The sequence below is a fragment of the Oreochromis niloticus genome, linkage group LG3, assembly GCF_001858045.2.
Source record: "Oreochromis niloticus isolate F11D_XX linkage group LG3, O_niloticus_UMD_NMBU, whole genome shotgun sequence".
Taxonomy (NCBI): domain Eukaryota; kingdom Metazoa; phylum Chordata; class Actinopteri; order Cichliformes; family Cichlidae; genus Oreochromis; species Oreochromis niloticus.
This window is the reverse complement of record NC_031967.2, coordinates 80,152,124-80,165,123: the sequence shown is the minus strand read 5'-3', so window position 1 is coordinate 80,165,123 and position 13,000 is coordinate 80,152,124. Positions and strand designations below refer to the sequence as shown.

The window sequence follows — 13,000 nt, the reverse complement described above, 5'->3', positions numbered from 1 at the left end:
CTTACAATGAAAATTAAAAAAAAATCTTGTTCATGACCTGTGTAGTATGTTAACACTATTGGAAGTAAAAATAACTTGAACTCCAATTTTGAAAACACAACTTTCTTTCTTTTTTTAAAAAAAAATAAAGCTCTGACTTGTATTATGAGTCTGTGGTCTGGGAGAGAGTCCTGTAACTCTCTGTCTGCAAAATACAGTATATAATGACCAATGTTGGGCAAGTAATTATAAAGTTACTTCTTCAAAAAAGTTACGGAGTTTTGCAAACAACAACGTTTTTTGCAGCTGTTTCCCTAAAAATGCAGCCAAGGTGTTTTTTAAACAAACATTTCAAACTATTTACAGAACAATCAGCTGTTCTGCATCAAATCTGATGCCACACAAATTATTTGTGCCACTCCAAAAAATAATTTCTGTCCACTATGAGATAAAGGAGAACAACAGCCTGATACCTGCAGGCCTGACAACAGGAGATGTATCACTGCTGTAACACCTGTAACATTCAGCAGCCGCCTCATTGTTCTGACACACACAACAAAACTATTGACTACACTACACACTAACTACACACTAACTACACAAGATTTGCGCTAAACGTCTCAAATCTCTCACATCTCAAAACACCGCAGTCACTCCTAAAACTTCCCCCTGTTTCTTAACAACTAAATGCCATGTTGCCATATCATTTTTTGATTGGTCCACATGGTACATTTTTCGACCAATGGGAAAGGGCGGGGTGTTTCGGTTTCGTCTTTGCTCACAGGCTTTCGAGCGTTTTCCTTATAAAACGCCGTTTTTAGCGTTTCTTCCCGCAGTAAATATAAACAACGACAGTATTCAGGAAGAAAACCAAACATTGCAGATATTTTTATCATAACTCTGGTTTTACATGACCTATCAACACTATTTGAAAACTGGTATAAAGTCCACACTTTTTCCGTCAATTGTTCGTCTGTCCTGCTCACATCTCCAATGGTTGTACACGTTGTCATTAACGTGGCTTCACTCCACATCAGCCACGCCACTTTGCTAGCTAAAACACCGGTGTTGGCACATATTTGTCGTGTTATTCAATTATACGCAGGTCCACTGTACGATTCATAACCACACTTTATTTATCCATTCTTGCTCTGCTCCCCACATAACATAACATTCTATTCAAAACACACCGGTCTCGCCCTCTAGCTGCCATCAGCCTAACTACACTGACTGCATTAACATCTACTGCAGGCACGTGCAGAGGGGGGGGCTGGAGGGGCTTGAGCACCCGCCCCTTTCCTGATGGGTGCCCAAAGTGCCCTTTTGTTGAGGCAACTTTAAAAAAAAAAATTATAATTTTTTTTTTATGTGTGTGTGCGTGTGGAGTCCTGTCTGTGCCCCTCAACAATAATATTTAACTATTAATCACAGTTTTGCTAAATAAAAGGATCTCGCTTGCATTAGTCACATGATCACATTTAACCAATGATCGCCCTTGACGGCTGGTTACGTGCTGGTTACGAGCTGGGAACGAGCTCACAAAGAGCACGCGCATTTTTTGCGGTCTGGAGCTGTAGGAGAAACACAAATTAACTCAGACACAGACTGATGTGACAAAACCAGTAAGTAGGTGTACAGCGCACACTGTAGTCTAAAGCAGCGGTCCCCAACCCGGTACCGGTCCGTGAGTCGTTTGGTACCGGGCCGCGAGAGTTGAGGCTCAGGTGTGAAATGTATGGTTTTCAGGGTTTTTATCGGTTTTCAGCGTTATTTTGTTATCGTTTTTAGCGTTAACTCGGTTTTCCTGGGTCTTTTCACGTGTGTTATGAATAAATCTTCTTTTTTTCGGTACCGGCACTAGTTTTATTTTGTTGTATTTATCCGCGACACCTTAAAGGCCGGTCCGTGAAAATATTGTCGGGCATAAACCGGTCCGTGGCGCAAAAAAGGTTGGGGACCGCTGGTCTAAAGCACACAGGAGTATTGGCTTATTACGTACACGTTTTTAAGCTGTCTTGTGGCAACTGACGAACTGAAACAAATGAGCGTGCTGTGTGTGCAACAGCGCGACAAACTTTACCTGTCCTTTTATTAACTGCAGAAGTAGTGCTGGTCATAGCTGCTGGCTCACTGTGTAAGGCTGTCGTGGGTCTGTAGCATATTTAGTTTTAAAGTACGTTACAGGGCTTTTCCTGCCTTTCTGGGGGGATTATATTTCACTAAAAAACGATCTAATATGCATGTCCACATAATTATGCATTATTATAATTATAATATTTTAAAAAAACACATGCTGTATTTTAAAGAGCATACATTAAGAAACAGATTATATTAGATTTATATTTTAAACAAGACAAAACTGGGATTTTACAGCAGTAAAATTATTGTATCTCTACAGTTTAAAAATGTAATAAGATTTCTGCCTGCACAGAGTGGATAGTGAAACAAATGGAATCATCATAAATACATTATTTCATATTTATTGCTTCCCCCTCCTCATTGCTTTATTATTGTAGCTCTAGTAATAAATAATAATGTAAGGATTCTGGATCAACACCATGATGCCCATATTATATACAGTATTCTGAAGAAGGTCTGAAATGTCACTATATGTGCGTGCATGTGTGTGTTTTATGTATATGGATTTTTTAAATTATTACTCATAATATAACATTGTCCAGACATGCCTGGTAAGGACATGAGGAGGAAACAGTAGGAGCTGTGTGAGGCTACTAAAGGCAGTGCTATAACATTTTTCTGTCATCATTTTATTATAGATTAAGTGTAAGAGTTGTTAGGTGTGGATAATTAAATAATAGTGTATTGCAATAGCAAGTTGTGCCTTGTTCTCAGATAGACAGCAAGTGGAGAGTGATAGATGAGATGAGGAAATAGGAGGAAGAGAAGCAGAGTGAATCACAGGCAGAGCCTAATTTATTTCTCACAGTTTTTTGTTGCTTTATGGTTCCAAGCGCTGTCACCAATCTTTGCATTTTGTTATTATCTCATGACACTTGTTTAATCAGCTACCATCTCTCCTATGGACTTTTTAATGTCTACAGTCTCAGATCAACACAGCCCTGCCCTCCAACACTATCAGCAGCAGGAGCAGAAGCAACCCCTCAACAGCAACATTGTACCCATCAGGTAAAACATAGGCTACGTTTGCTTTGCCTTGTCGCCACCTTACAACAGTGATATAGTATGATGCGGTCCCATATTAGATTCTTGATGAATGTGTGTTGTTGTTATTCAGCCTGGTTCAGTGTGCCCCTTTTTAACTTTGAGCACCCGCCCCTTTAAACATCTCTGCACGGCCCTGATCTACTGTACAATGCAACTACACCACAATATTTACTTTAATTTCAATTCAGGTTAGATTTTTTTGTCTGTATGCGCAACGCAGATTTTCTCTGCTCAGTGACCGTGCCAACAGTGCGCAATTGTGCACGTGCGCAGCTTAGAGGAAACATTGCCTGTGTGTGCTGTTGCCCGTCACATCTGTTTGACCTCTGTCACAATGAGCTGACCTCTGCTCCTCCTGTCGTCTCTCAGTGGACTAACTTTGTTAGCTGCAAAACGATCGTGTCCACAAAATGTTTTCTTACAAGGTGAAGAAAGTTTCATTTAAAACAATATTTGGATTTTATTGTGAAAACCTCCTTCAAACATGTTTCAGTGGTACAGAGTCTGTGGATTTTCCCACAGACGTTGCTCCTGTGCTTCCACAGCTGTCACACAGACACATTACCAACTTCATGTCCAACAAAAGTTGCCAGATTTGTACTTTTCCACGTCCACATCCTTAAATGTGTTTTCAAAGTAAAAGCAGCACTTCCTGTTTCCATGGAGGAAATGTAAAATGTCGTGGGAGCTTTAAACATTGTTTGTGATGCTGTTGACGTCTCATTTTCAGTCTGACATGTTTTATACTCACATATGTCTTGTCTGTGTTTCTGTTATGATGTCATCATTTCCCTTGTTGTCATTCATGAAGCTTCATCCTGTTTTGTGTCTTTGATTTGATTGTTTATCAGCTGACTACAGCTCACGTGACCATCCACCATGTTGTGATCAGACTGGTGCTCCACCTGGTGGTGGTGATGCCTTTCAGCTGTTGCCATGGAAACAGAAACTGCTACATGAGACTGTGTGTGATCCAGTCATTGTGACGTGTTTTTGTTTAAAGAGTGAGAGAGGCTGAGATCAAAAACGTGTCTCTATGGTTCAGTAAACATTTGAATAATTCCAGCAGGAGATTTAGATGTTTATGGTGAATCTGCTGCAACGTTTCAAACATAGGGAGTGACTGTGGTCACGTGACGCTGATACGACTCAGCAGAACAGACGGATGGAGGATAGAAAGAGGATAGATGGTTGGATGGATGGTTGGATGGATGGTTGGATGAAGGATGGAGGATGGAGGTATATTGTGTGCGGTACCTCTTTGGGAGAGATGAGCTCAGTGCTGCTATGGAGGGAAACCCCTTCTCCTGTCGGCAATCTCCATGGTAACGAGCTCCTCGACGTCTCAGTTTAAACTCCAACACGAACACTGACACGAGCATTTTGCGGGGATCCAATCCTTTTTATATATGTTCATAAATCACGGAGACACTACAGCTACACACTGCTGCGTTTGAGCTTCCACACACGTGACTCACCGGGACATGTGGTCACGTGACGGCAGCCGCGAGTGGATTTTCTTGGGCTTCTACACAGAGGTTTACGGTAGCTCGTCTTCTTCGCTGATTTATCCTCAAAGGAAAACATAATTAATGTTTGTGTTAATGACTAAACATGTGATCATTAGACCTATTATGTTTCACCGTTTAAGATAAAGGCTGTGTGTGTGTGTGTGTGTGTGTGTGAAGAGATTTATTCTAGAGACACTTCTTCAGCTAAGAGTCTAAGGGTAGAAACACACAGACGCTGCAGCATTTACTTGTATACAAGGGCGATCACAGAACGCTCACATCAGAGTGGGGGCCCTGCGATGCGCGCTCTGTTCTATCACTTGTCTTTATTTATATGCAAAAGTAATACAACAGTGAATACGTCTATTCATAGGCAGAGAAATGTTAGTGTGTAGGGAGTGAAGATAAGAGTGGTTCAGGTGTATGTGTGTGTGTGTTGTGGGATACAGAAAGACGCGGCCCCTCTTCTTGGGAGCGTCAGATAAAAGTGTCCAGCTCTTCTCTTCCTGGCAGGAGTGAAATAATAACAGCTTGTTCAGCTATTATCACTGTGAGAAAGAATTTATAAAACAGTCTTGTAGTGGACAACAGTCTAAGTCATCAAAAGGTCAACATACAGTGTTCTATCATATGCAAACTTATATCATTAAAAGCTTATACTGACTACCAGTACAATTTTCCATTGACAGTGTGTGTGTGTGTGTGTGTATGAGAGAGAGAGAGAGAGAGAGACCAACAATTGTGCATAAACACAGAAGCACATGGTCATACTTGCAGCTGCAGTGTTTTTAAATAGATTAGTTGCTCTAATGTTAAGTTTAAATGACATGAGAGTGAATATACAAAATAACTTTATTAACTATCTGCACCTCAGGCTGAGGTTCAGTGTCTGATCCTGGGTCGGGCAGATCTCCCTGGTTACAATGACAGTAAGTGACAAACGAGCAAAGAGAGAAAGGATGGACATGGACAGAGATGTGAAGGGGACAAGAAGTGTTCCTGGTCCCCCTAATAAAGATTGAATAGCGTGAAAAGTTTAAATAGACTGAAACACTGTAGACAAACGCACACTGTCAAATATAGATAAAGGTCAGAGGTCACGTTGATGGCTTTTCATGTTTCACCACAGAACAGTCGTCTGTGTAACAGACTCTGTGATCCTCTCTGAGATCAGTGCTGTGGGTCCAGGTCAGAGGATATGTTGGATCTCTTATTCTTTCACGTCCATACTAAACAGCTGCTGTGATGAACTGTGACTGTTAGCAGTAACTCATTAAACATGTCTGCACACTGTGAGAGAGCCGTCCTCCATCAGTGAGGCTGAGATTAGAAATGCTCACACTGGGAACAGGAAGCAGATTTCTGTCCGACTGTCATGATGGTAAAAGGATGAAATCCTCTGTAACACAGTCAGGCTCTTACAGCCCATAATAACAATGAACACTTATTAAATATGAAATGACCACGTTAGATAAAACTGTTTTTAATAAAACATTCAAACATTCAGAGATCCAACAACATTCACACAATTAAGATCCAAATCATTAGTTACAGCTGACATGGACTGGAGTGAGGACACCAGTGACTGAAAGAACCAGTGTTTCCATAACAGACTCATGAACACCACTGTCTCCGTCTTTGGGTTGTTTCAGGGTCCGACTGAGGTGGTCAGTCGGCAGGTCTTCATTCTTAATCCTTGTCCTGTTTCTCTGTCTTCTTGTATATGTCCCTCCATTTCACTATGGCCAGCTGGACAGAGCACTGATGGTCACATGACCTCCCTGTCCCCGCCCTTTTTCTTGGACTCAGACTTGTGACATTCCCATGTCTTTTTAGGAGGACTCTTTTCATAGTTCTGGTAAAAAGCATGCATGTATTTATTGTTACTCAGACATGTCTGGTATTTTAATTGACTTAGCTTCAGCTCTACAGCAGGGGTGTCGAACTCCAGGCCTCGAGGGCCGGTGTCCTGCAGGTTTTAGATATCACCCTGTTTTAACACACCTAAATCAAATGATTAGTTCATTATCAGGGTTGTGGAGAACTTTAAGACATGTTGAAGAGGAAATTTAGCCATTTAAATCAGCTGTGTTGGACCATGGACACATCTAAAACATGCAGGACACCGGCCCCTAAGGCCTGGAGTTCGACACCTGTGCACTACAGTGACCTCTGGCCTCTATCTACAGCTGTGACCTCTGACTTTCTGCTCCACCTCTTTCCCTAACAAGATGTCTCCCTCACAGATGCTTGTAGGTGGGATCTGACAATGGTCAATTCAATTCAATTTTATTTATATAGCGCCAAATCACAGGTCAGTCAACACCTACACCCTGCTGGTAATCAAATACCGCGCTGGGACAATAAGTTGGCCAAAGAAGAAGACAGAAACCACTGACATGAGGAAGGAAGGAGGCCGAGGACCAGTGAGTGTCAGCAGAGCAACTGTCCAGGATGAGACCAGAGACATCAGCCACAACTGACTGTGTACTTAGTGAATACCTCAGAAAGCAGAGAAAGAGGAGCAAGGAGAGCAACCATGATGGAGGGACAGGTGTCTGTGTGTGTCTGTACATACAAGTGTCTGTGTCATTAAAGTGTGTATCTGAGTGTCTGTGTGTATATGAGTTGTGAGTTTCCACCAAGCTTCTGTCACCAAACTGTACCTCGGCTGTTTTTCAGCTTGTGTTTATTTCTTTGATCACTTGCACATAAAATGACTGTTTGTTGTTTCACTTGTACATGCGCTGCCACCTGCTGGCGGTTTCCTGTAACTACACAGTCTTTGTGAACAGCTCCACAGGCATTCAGATTTAATCCCTGTAGTGTCTACTCCACAGTGGGGGCTTGTGCACTCGTACCTGTGTGTGAAACTGAGCCAGCTGAGAGCATCAGTGACCACAACTGTCACTCACCTCCAGGTGAGGATGTCCTGTCATTGACCCTCACTGGACCCACACAGGTCATTATACTGTAGCTGTAAAAAGCTGTTTTTCTACCAGCTGGTTTAAACACATACTCACGACTGTATTTATTCTTAAAATCATTTTCTAATGTAGGATCAGCTAAAGACGTAATAATAATTAATGTAATAACTGAGGGGAGTCCTGCTGTGTCCCTGAGGTCCAGGAGGAGGCGAAGGAAAGATGACGAGGAGGAGGAGGTAACAGTCCACCTCACAGGTGAGACTCGTTGGTACCAGCCGGTGAGGAAGCTGGAGGAGTTTGTGTGTTAGCTGTGTTAGCAACTACAGACTGATGTCTAATCCTCCTTTCATCATCTTTATAATGTTGCCATAGAAACAGCTGAGCTGTAGGTGAAAACTGAATCACCTGAAAAACTCACAAACAACATCAGACTAGCTCTTTATTAACTTTAATGGATTAAACTCATACAAATAAATGACATGCAGCCTTCCTGCAGCAGCGTCCACAGCTCCCACTCATGCAGACTGCTCACTGCCCACCCGACAGTCACAAAGTTTTAAACAGAGTCAAGACACAAACTGATCAGTAGGAGAATCAGAAGCAAAGTGTTTCCAGTATAATTGATAACATCACACCGACTCCACTCTGACATCACTGATCAATAATAAAGGAACACAGATCAAACATCAGCCATCAGAGGAGTCGGATCAATGGAGCTGCTTCTGTTCCTGATGTAATGATCTCTCCCTGCAGAGGAGACACGACAGCTTCACACACAAACACCATAAAATAATAAGTGAAAGCAGAGAGAACCAAGAGAAAGTGAACAAACACCTGTAACTGTGAGCAGCACGACTCTCCATCCGATGATGTTTCCCTGGCTCCAGGCCACACAGCTGTATCTGCCACTGTCTCTCTGTGTGGGGCGTTTAAGGGTCAGGCTGAACTGTCCGCTTTTCACACGCTCGTCCTTCATCTTCACTCGGTCTCTGTAATCCCGCTCCTGTTTGTCAGGCTTCTCAGGACGGTGCCACCACTCCACCTGAGTGTCTTCAGGCAGCTGAGCTGTGGTTTTGAAGGGCAGCTGGACAGACTCCGCCCCCTCCTCCACCTCCACCCGACACTCTGAGAGAACAGCAAACACACCGTGAGGAGTACAGACAGCAGCAGGTTTCAGAGGTGTAGAGAAAGCTGAAGCAGATCAGAGCAGAAGGTAACAGAGGGCAGCAGTGTAGAAGCAGCTGATGGAGCTCATCACAGTCTGATGGTGCCGGGATTTTTTCTTTTTGTCCCTTTGCTACTTTACAGTAAAGTCTCCTGTCAGCGTGGAGCTGCTGATCACCTTGGGATGTAAAAATGATCATTCAGCCAAAGGTGCTTCAAATAACTGTCTGAATACTTCAATAAATATTATATTTAACCTCCTGAGACCCGAACTCCTACATGCATTTTTAAATTCTCTTTGCTATTTGGGCTCATTGGGACCCGATGAATGCAAAAACACAGAAATTCCAGATTTTTTTTTTTTTACCTGATTTTTGTCTCTGAGATAAATGAGATCCACATGAGAGGACATTCATTTTAAATTTTGATAGAACAGCGGCAGTATAATGTCCTCATTAGTGGATATCAGGCCCTTGTGGAGCAAATTTTTGTATTTTGGTCTAGACGTCCAAATATGTGATGTCCAAATATGTGGAAGCCAGGTCCTTGGTGGTTAAAGAAACAATCGTAAAGTTCTGTTTCCAGTTTGTCATTATTACAAACAGACATCAAACAGGATCTATGGATTAAATGGATGGAGTAAACTGATAATGGTCCTACCGTCACAAAGAGTTTGACCTTTGACCTGTATCTACAGCACTGACCTCTGACAGTAAGCAGCACTTGTTTCTTCAGCAGGATGTTTCCCTCCCTGCTAATGGTGCAGGTGTAGGTGTTTGTGTCTCTCTCTGTGGGGTGTTTCAGGGTCACACTGAGGTCTCCAGTTTTCCACGGGTCTTCATTCATCTTTGTTCGATTTCTGTAAACTTCATCCTGTTCTTTATTCTTGTCGGAGCTGTTCTCATACACGTGGACCTTCCTGTCTTTCATGTCCTTCCACTCCACTCTAACGTCTTTAGGCAGGTGAAGTGTGGCTTTACAGGGGAGCAGGACAGACTCCACCCCTGAATTCACCTCCACCTTGTAAACTGAGAGGACAACAAAAGACACCATGATCCATCAGCTGTGATGGTCACATGACCTCCCTGTCCCCTCCTTGTCTTCTAGTCTCAGTCAGATTGTGTCTCAGTTTGTTCCTGATGTGTTCCTGACTTGTTCTTTGGTAACTAGTCTGCAGCGTCCTGTAAAGTGCTGCAGACATGTTGGATGAAGAGCAGAAGAACAGACAGACTGAGCCTCCACAGTCGGCCATGTCTCACACGGCTCTTTACTTTGGGCTTCAGCATTAGCAGCGTGTCTGTTTGAGAGACCATAACTGCACCTTTTTTGACCTTCACTTGAGGACATGCCATTGGATAAACGAGTTTCAGTGTCTCTGCAAACCAGATTATGTCTGAACCCACAGAGCTGCTATGTGGAGTTCCTCAAGGCTCCGTGCTGGGACCTATTCTGTTTTTTTTAAAACAAATACATACTTACTTAAGGCCAGATAATACAGCTGATTTTTCTTACCATCTGTTTGCCGATGGTATTCAGCTATACTGCTCACTTAAACTTCTGAGGTTCACAAACTGTCCCCTTTGAGAAACAAACATTAAGCAATGGTTGAATAACAACTACTTACAGCTAAACCCAGACAGAAATGAAACATCTGCCTACAGGCCCCTCCCTCTATCTCTGATTTTATTCATATATATACCTCTTCTTATTGACTGAGGTCATTGAATCCAAACCTTCTAGTGGTCCCCCACACCCGCTCCAGAACTCGAAGAGACTGATCCTGCTCTGAACATCTGAAGCTCTCCACCACATGACTGAGCACAACTCAAGGAGGAACATTTACTGAAGCTGCTGCAACATTTACTGTCAGCAAGTTTGTGTGAGCCACAGTCACAGGAGTCACCTGAGGACACCTGCTAACCATCTGCATTATGGATAGTGTGGTAGGAGACACTCACCTGACGTGAAATAGTGCCGGAAATGAAATAAAAGACCTCCAGAGACGATGAGAACAAGAACCAGGAGAACCAGGAGAGCTGTGGCCCAGGATGGAAATGGTTCTGTAGAGAAACACAAAGCAGCATGTGACCTTTGATCTCTGACTGAATGTAATTAATTAAAGAATATGCTTAGAATTAAAAATGGTTAAGCAAGCATGCTTATTGTGACAATATTAAAAGTTCAATTTGAGTGATTGTGATCGTCTACAGCAGGGTTTTGGTTTGATGTTCACCTTTGACCTGCAGTGGGACATCTCTCAGTCTCCATTCTCCTCTAAACGATCTAATGGAGCAGGTGTAGGTGCCACTGTCAGACAGTTGGAGGTTGGTCAGGTTCAGGGTGAGGTCTCCAGTTTCCAGAGCGTCAGTCTTCATGGATGTTCGGCCGCTGTAACGCTTGTTTTGATCTTTCAGTTCGTCTCCTTGAAGCTGACGCTGGTGGACGGTTGGAGGACTGAGGTCGGAGCGACTCCACACCACCGTGGGGCTGTCCAGTTCAAAAGTGGGAAACTCACAGGGCAGCAGGACAAATGGCTCTCCCTCATACAGCTCCACAGCCGAGGCATGCTGGGAAACTGAGGACACAGACAGAGTCCATGTGTCACTTTGAGGTAAAGATCAAATGTGGACACAGCTTCAGTTACAGAATATAAAATATCTACATATAGAAATAAAATCACCGTAACACATGAATAAACTGTGTGCAGGTTAAATAAATAAATGCAATAATGAAAGAAATAAGATGTGGTATAAGTGAAAAGCCACATCAGGCCTTAGAAGGAATTCATGAGAGTCTGAATTCTGTCTGCAGTTCAGCAGAGTGATCACCTACCTTTGAATGGCTTCAGGCCTCAAGCAGAGGGAAAAGAATGAAGATATAAACTTTGTAGCTAAAAACAAAGCTCAGGGTCACATTTGGATCCAGTACTCGTGTCACGATACTGACGTCCTGACTGCTGATCAGTCCTTTCATGTTTTATCAGAGGACGAGGAAACATCACTTAATTTAGTTTGGACAGTCCACCAATCACAGAGCTCCATCAGAGACCTTACAGTAACTACATTCACCAGCAGAGCTATGATCGCACTACTCTCCACGACCACTAGATGTCTCCACACTCTGTGCTGACTCCAATGAATGATCAGAGCTGCTGAGCCTGTTTGCAGACAGAGGAGGAGCTCCTGGTGATCCGTGTGGGACTAAAAAGCTCTGATAACGTCCATCCAGTAGCTGATAACAGGGACATTTGGTGCCATGTCAGAGCTGCACAGTCAATCATCAGTTTGGCTCTTTAGTTTGAAGAGTTCAAAGCAGCAGCAGAGAATCTAAAGTGTGTCACACAGCACCAAGTTTCCTTTGGTCACATATGAAATGTGAGTCAGAGCTTCAGCTACACAACAACACACACACAGCAGCTGATTGTAACATGAGCTCATCTGAAAGCCACCAAGAAGAATCCAGTGATTTGAAAGTTGCTGCTTTGGATTGTTAGTTTGATCTGAATCAGAATCCAGTGTTTGATGGAAATCTCCTCCTGCTGCACTTCAACACATTAAAGAGAGAGAGATGATGATGAGAGCAGAGAGAGGAAGGTGTACTTACCGTGCAGGAGGATCACAAACACCACAAACATCTTCATGTTCCTGTCAAACTCAGAGACTCTTTAAAAGCCCTTCAGGACATCAGCTCACAGCAGCTCTCACTTTCCTCTGCTGATCATCTACTGACACTCTCACACTGCTCACACTGTCACAGCTCAGAGTTCAGCTTCACACTTTGTTAAAGCACATCTGTGGAATGAAGTCCGGCCGGCCACAGATCACTTCTGAGGAAAGAGGAGGACGTCGGCTTTCCTCCTAGTTTCACGCCCGAGCGCTCCGGTTGGAGGCGGCTGCTGCGGCCTCACCCTGACACGCACAAAGCTCCGCCTTCAGTCCTGACACTGAAACATCCACTGTAGCTACAATGATGCAGATGTGACCCTCAGCAGCTGGATTTGCTCTCCATAGATGTGTTTCCATGCAGATCATGGACATAAAGGCTGCTCTGAGAAAAAAGCAACAAATCAGACAAATCATTAGGTACAGGACCTTTAACGTCTGCAGATTTATTTAGATTCACTTTCTCCTGTTGAGCACTCTAACTTCAGTCATTACTTTCTTAAAAAAAACCCAACATGCCTGTGAGACCCTGATGCTCAAAGAAATCTCATTATTCATTAATGCTTCAATT

General features: G+C 43.1%; 1 protein-coding gene across 1 annotated transcript; it reads right to left on the bottom strand.

The window, feature by feature from the left end:
* Positions 1-8,035: 8,035 nt before the first annotated feature.
* LOC102082188 (uncharacterized) lies at positions 8,036-12,783 on the bottom strand. Its single transcript, XM_019356777.2, has 6 exons — positions 12,371-12,783; positions 11,001-11,342; positions 10,726-10,827; positions 9,472-9,795; positions 8,438-8,728; positions 8,036-8,350 (listed from the first exon to the last, which is right to left on the bottom strand). Exons 1-6 carry the CDS (start codon positions 12,405-12,407, stop codon positions 8,283-8,285), a joined length of 1,164 nt encoding a protein of 387 aa, XP_019212322.1. The 5' UTR covers positions 12,408-12,783; the 3' UTR covers positions 8,036-8,282.
* Between the last annotated feature and the right edge of the window lie 217 nt (positions 12,784-13,000).

Bases quoted from the DNA above. Each gene is read 5' to 3' on its own strand.
- LOC102082188 (XM_019356777.2), bottom strand. From the start codon at position 12,407: ATGAAGATGTTTGTGGTGTTTGTGATCCTCCTGCACG. The intron at 9,796-10,725 runs GTGAGTGTCTCC...TTGTCCTCTCAG, and splicing joins CCGGCACTATTTCACGTCAG to TTTACAAGGTGGAGGTGAAT. The intron at 8,351-8,437 runs GTGTTTGTTCAC...TCTCCTCTGCAG, and splicing joins CGTGCTGCTCACAGTTACAG to GGAGAGATCATTACATCAGG.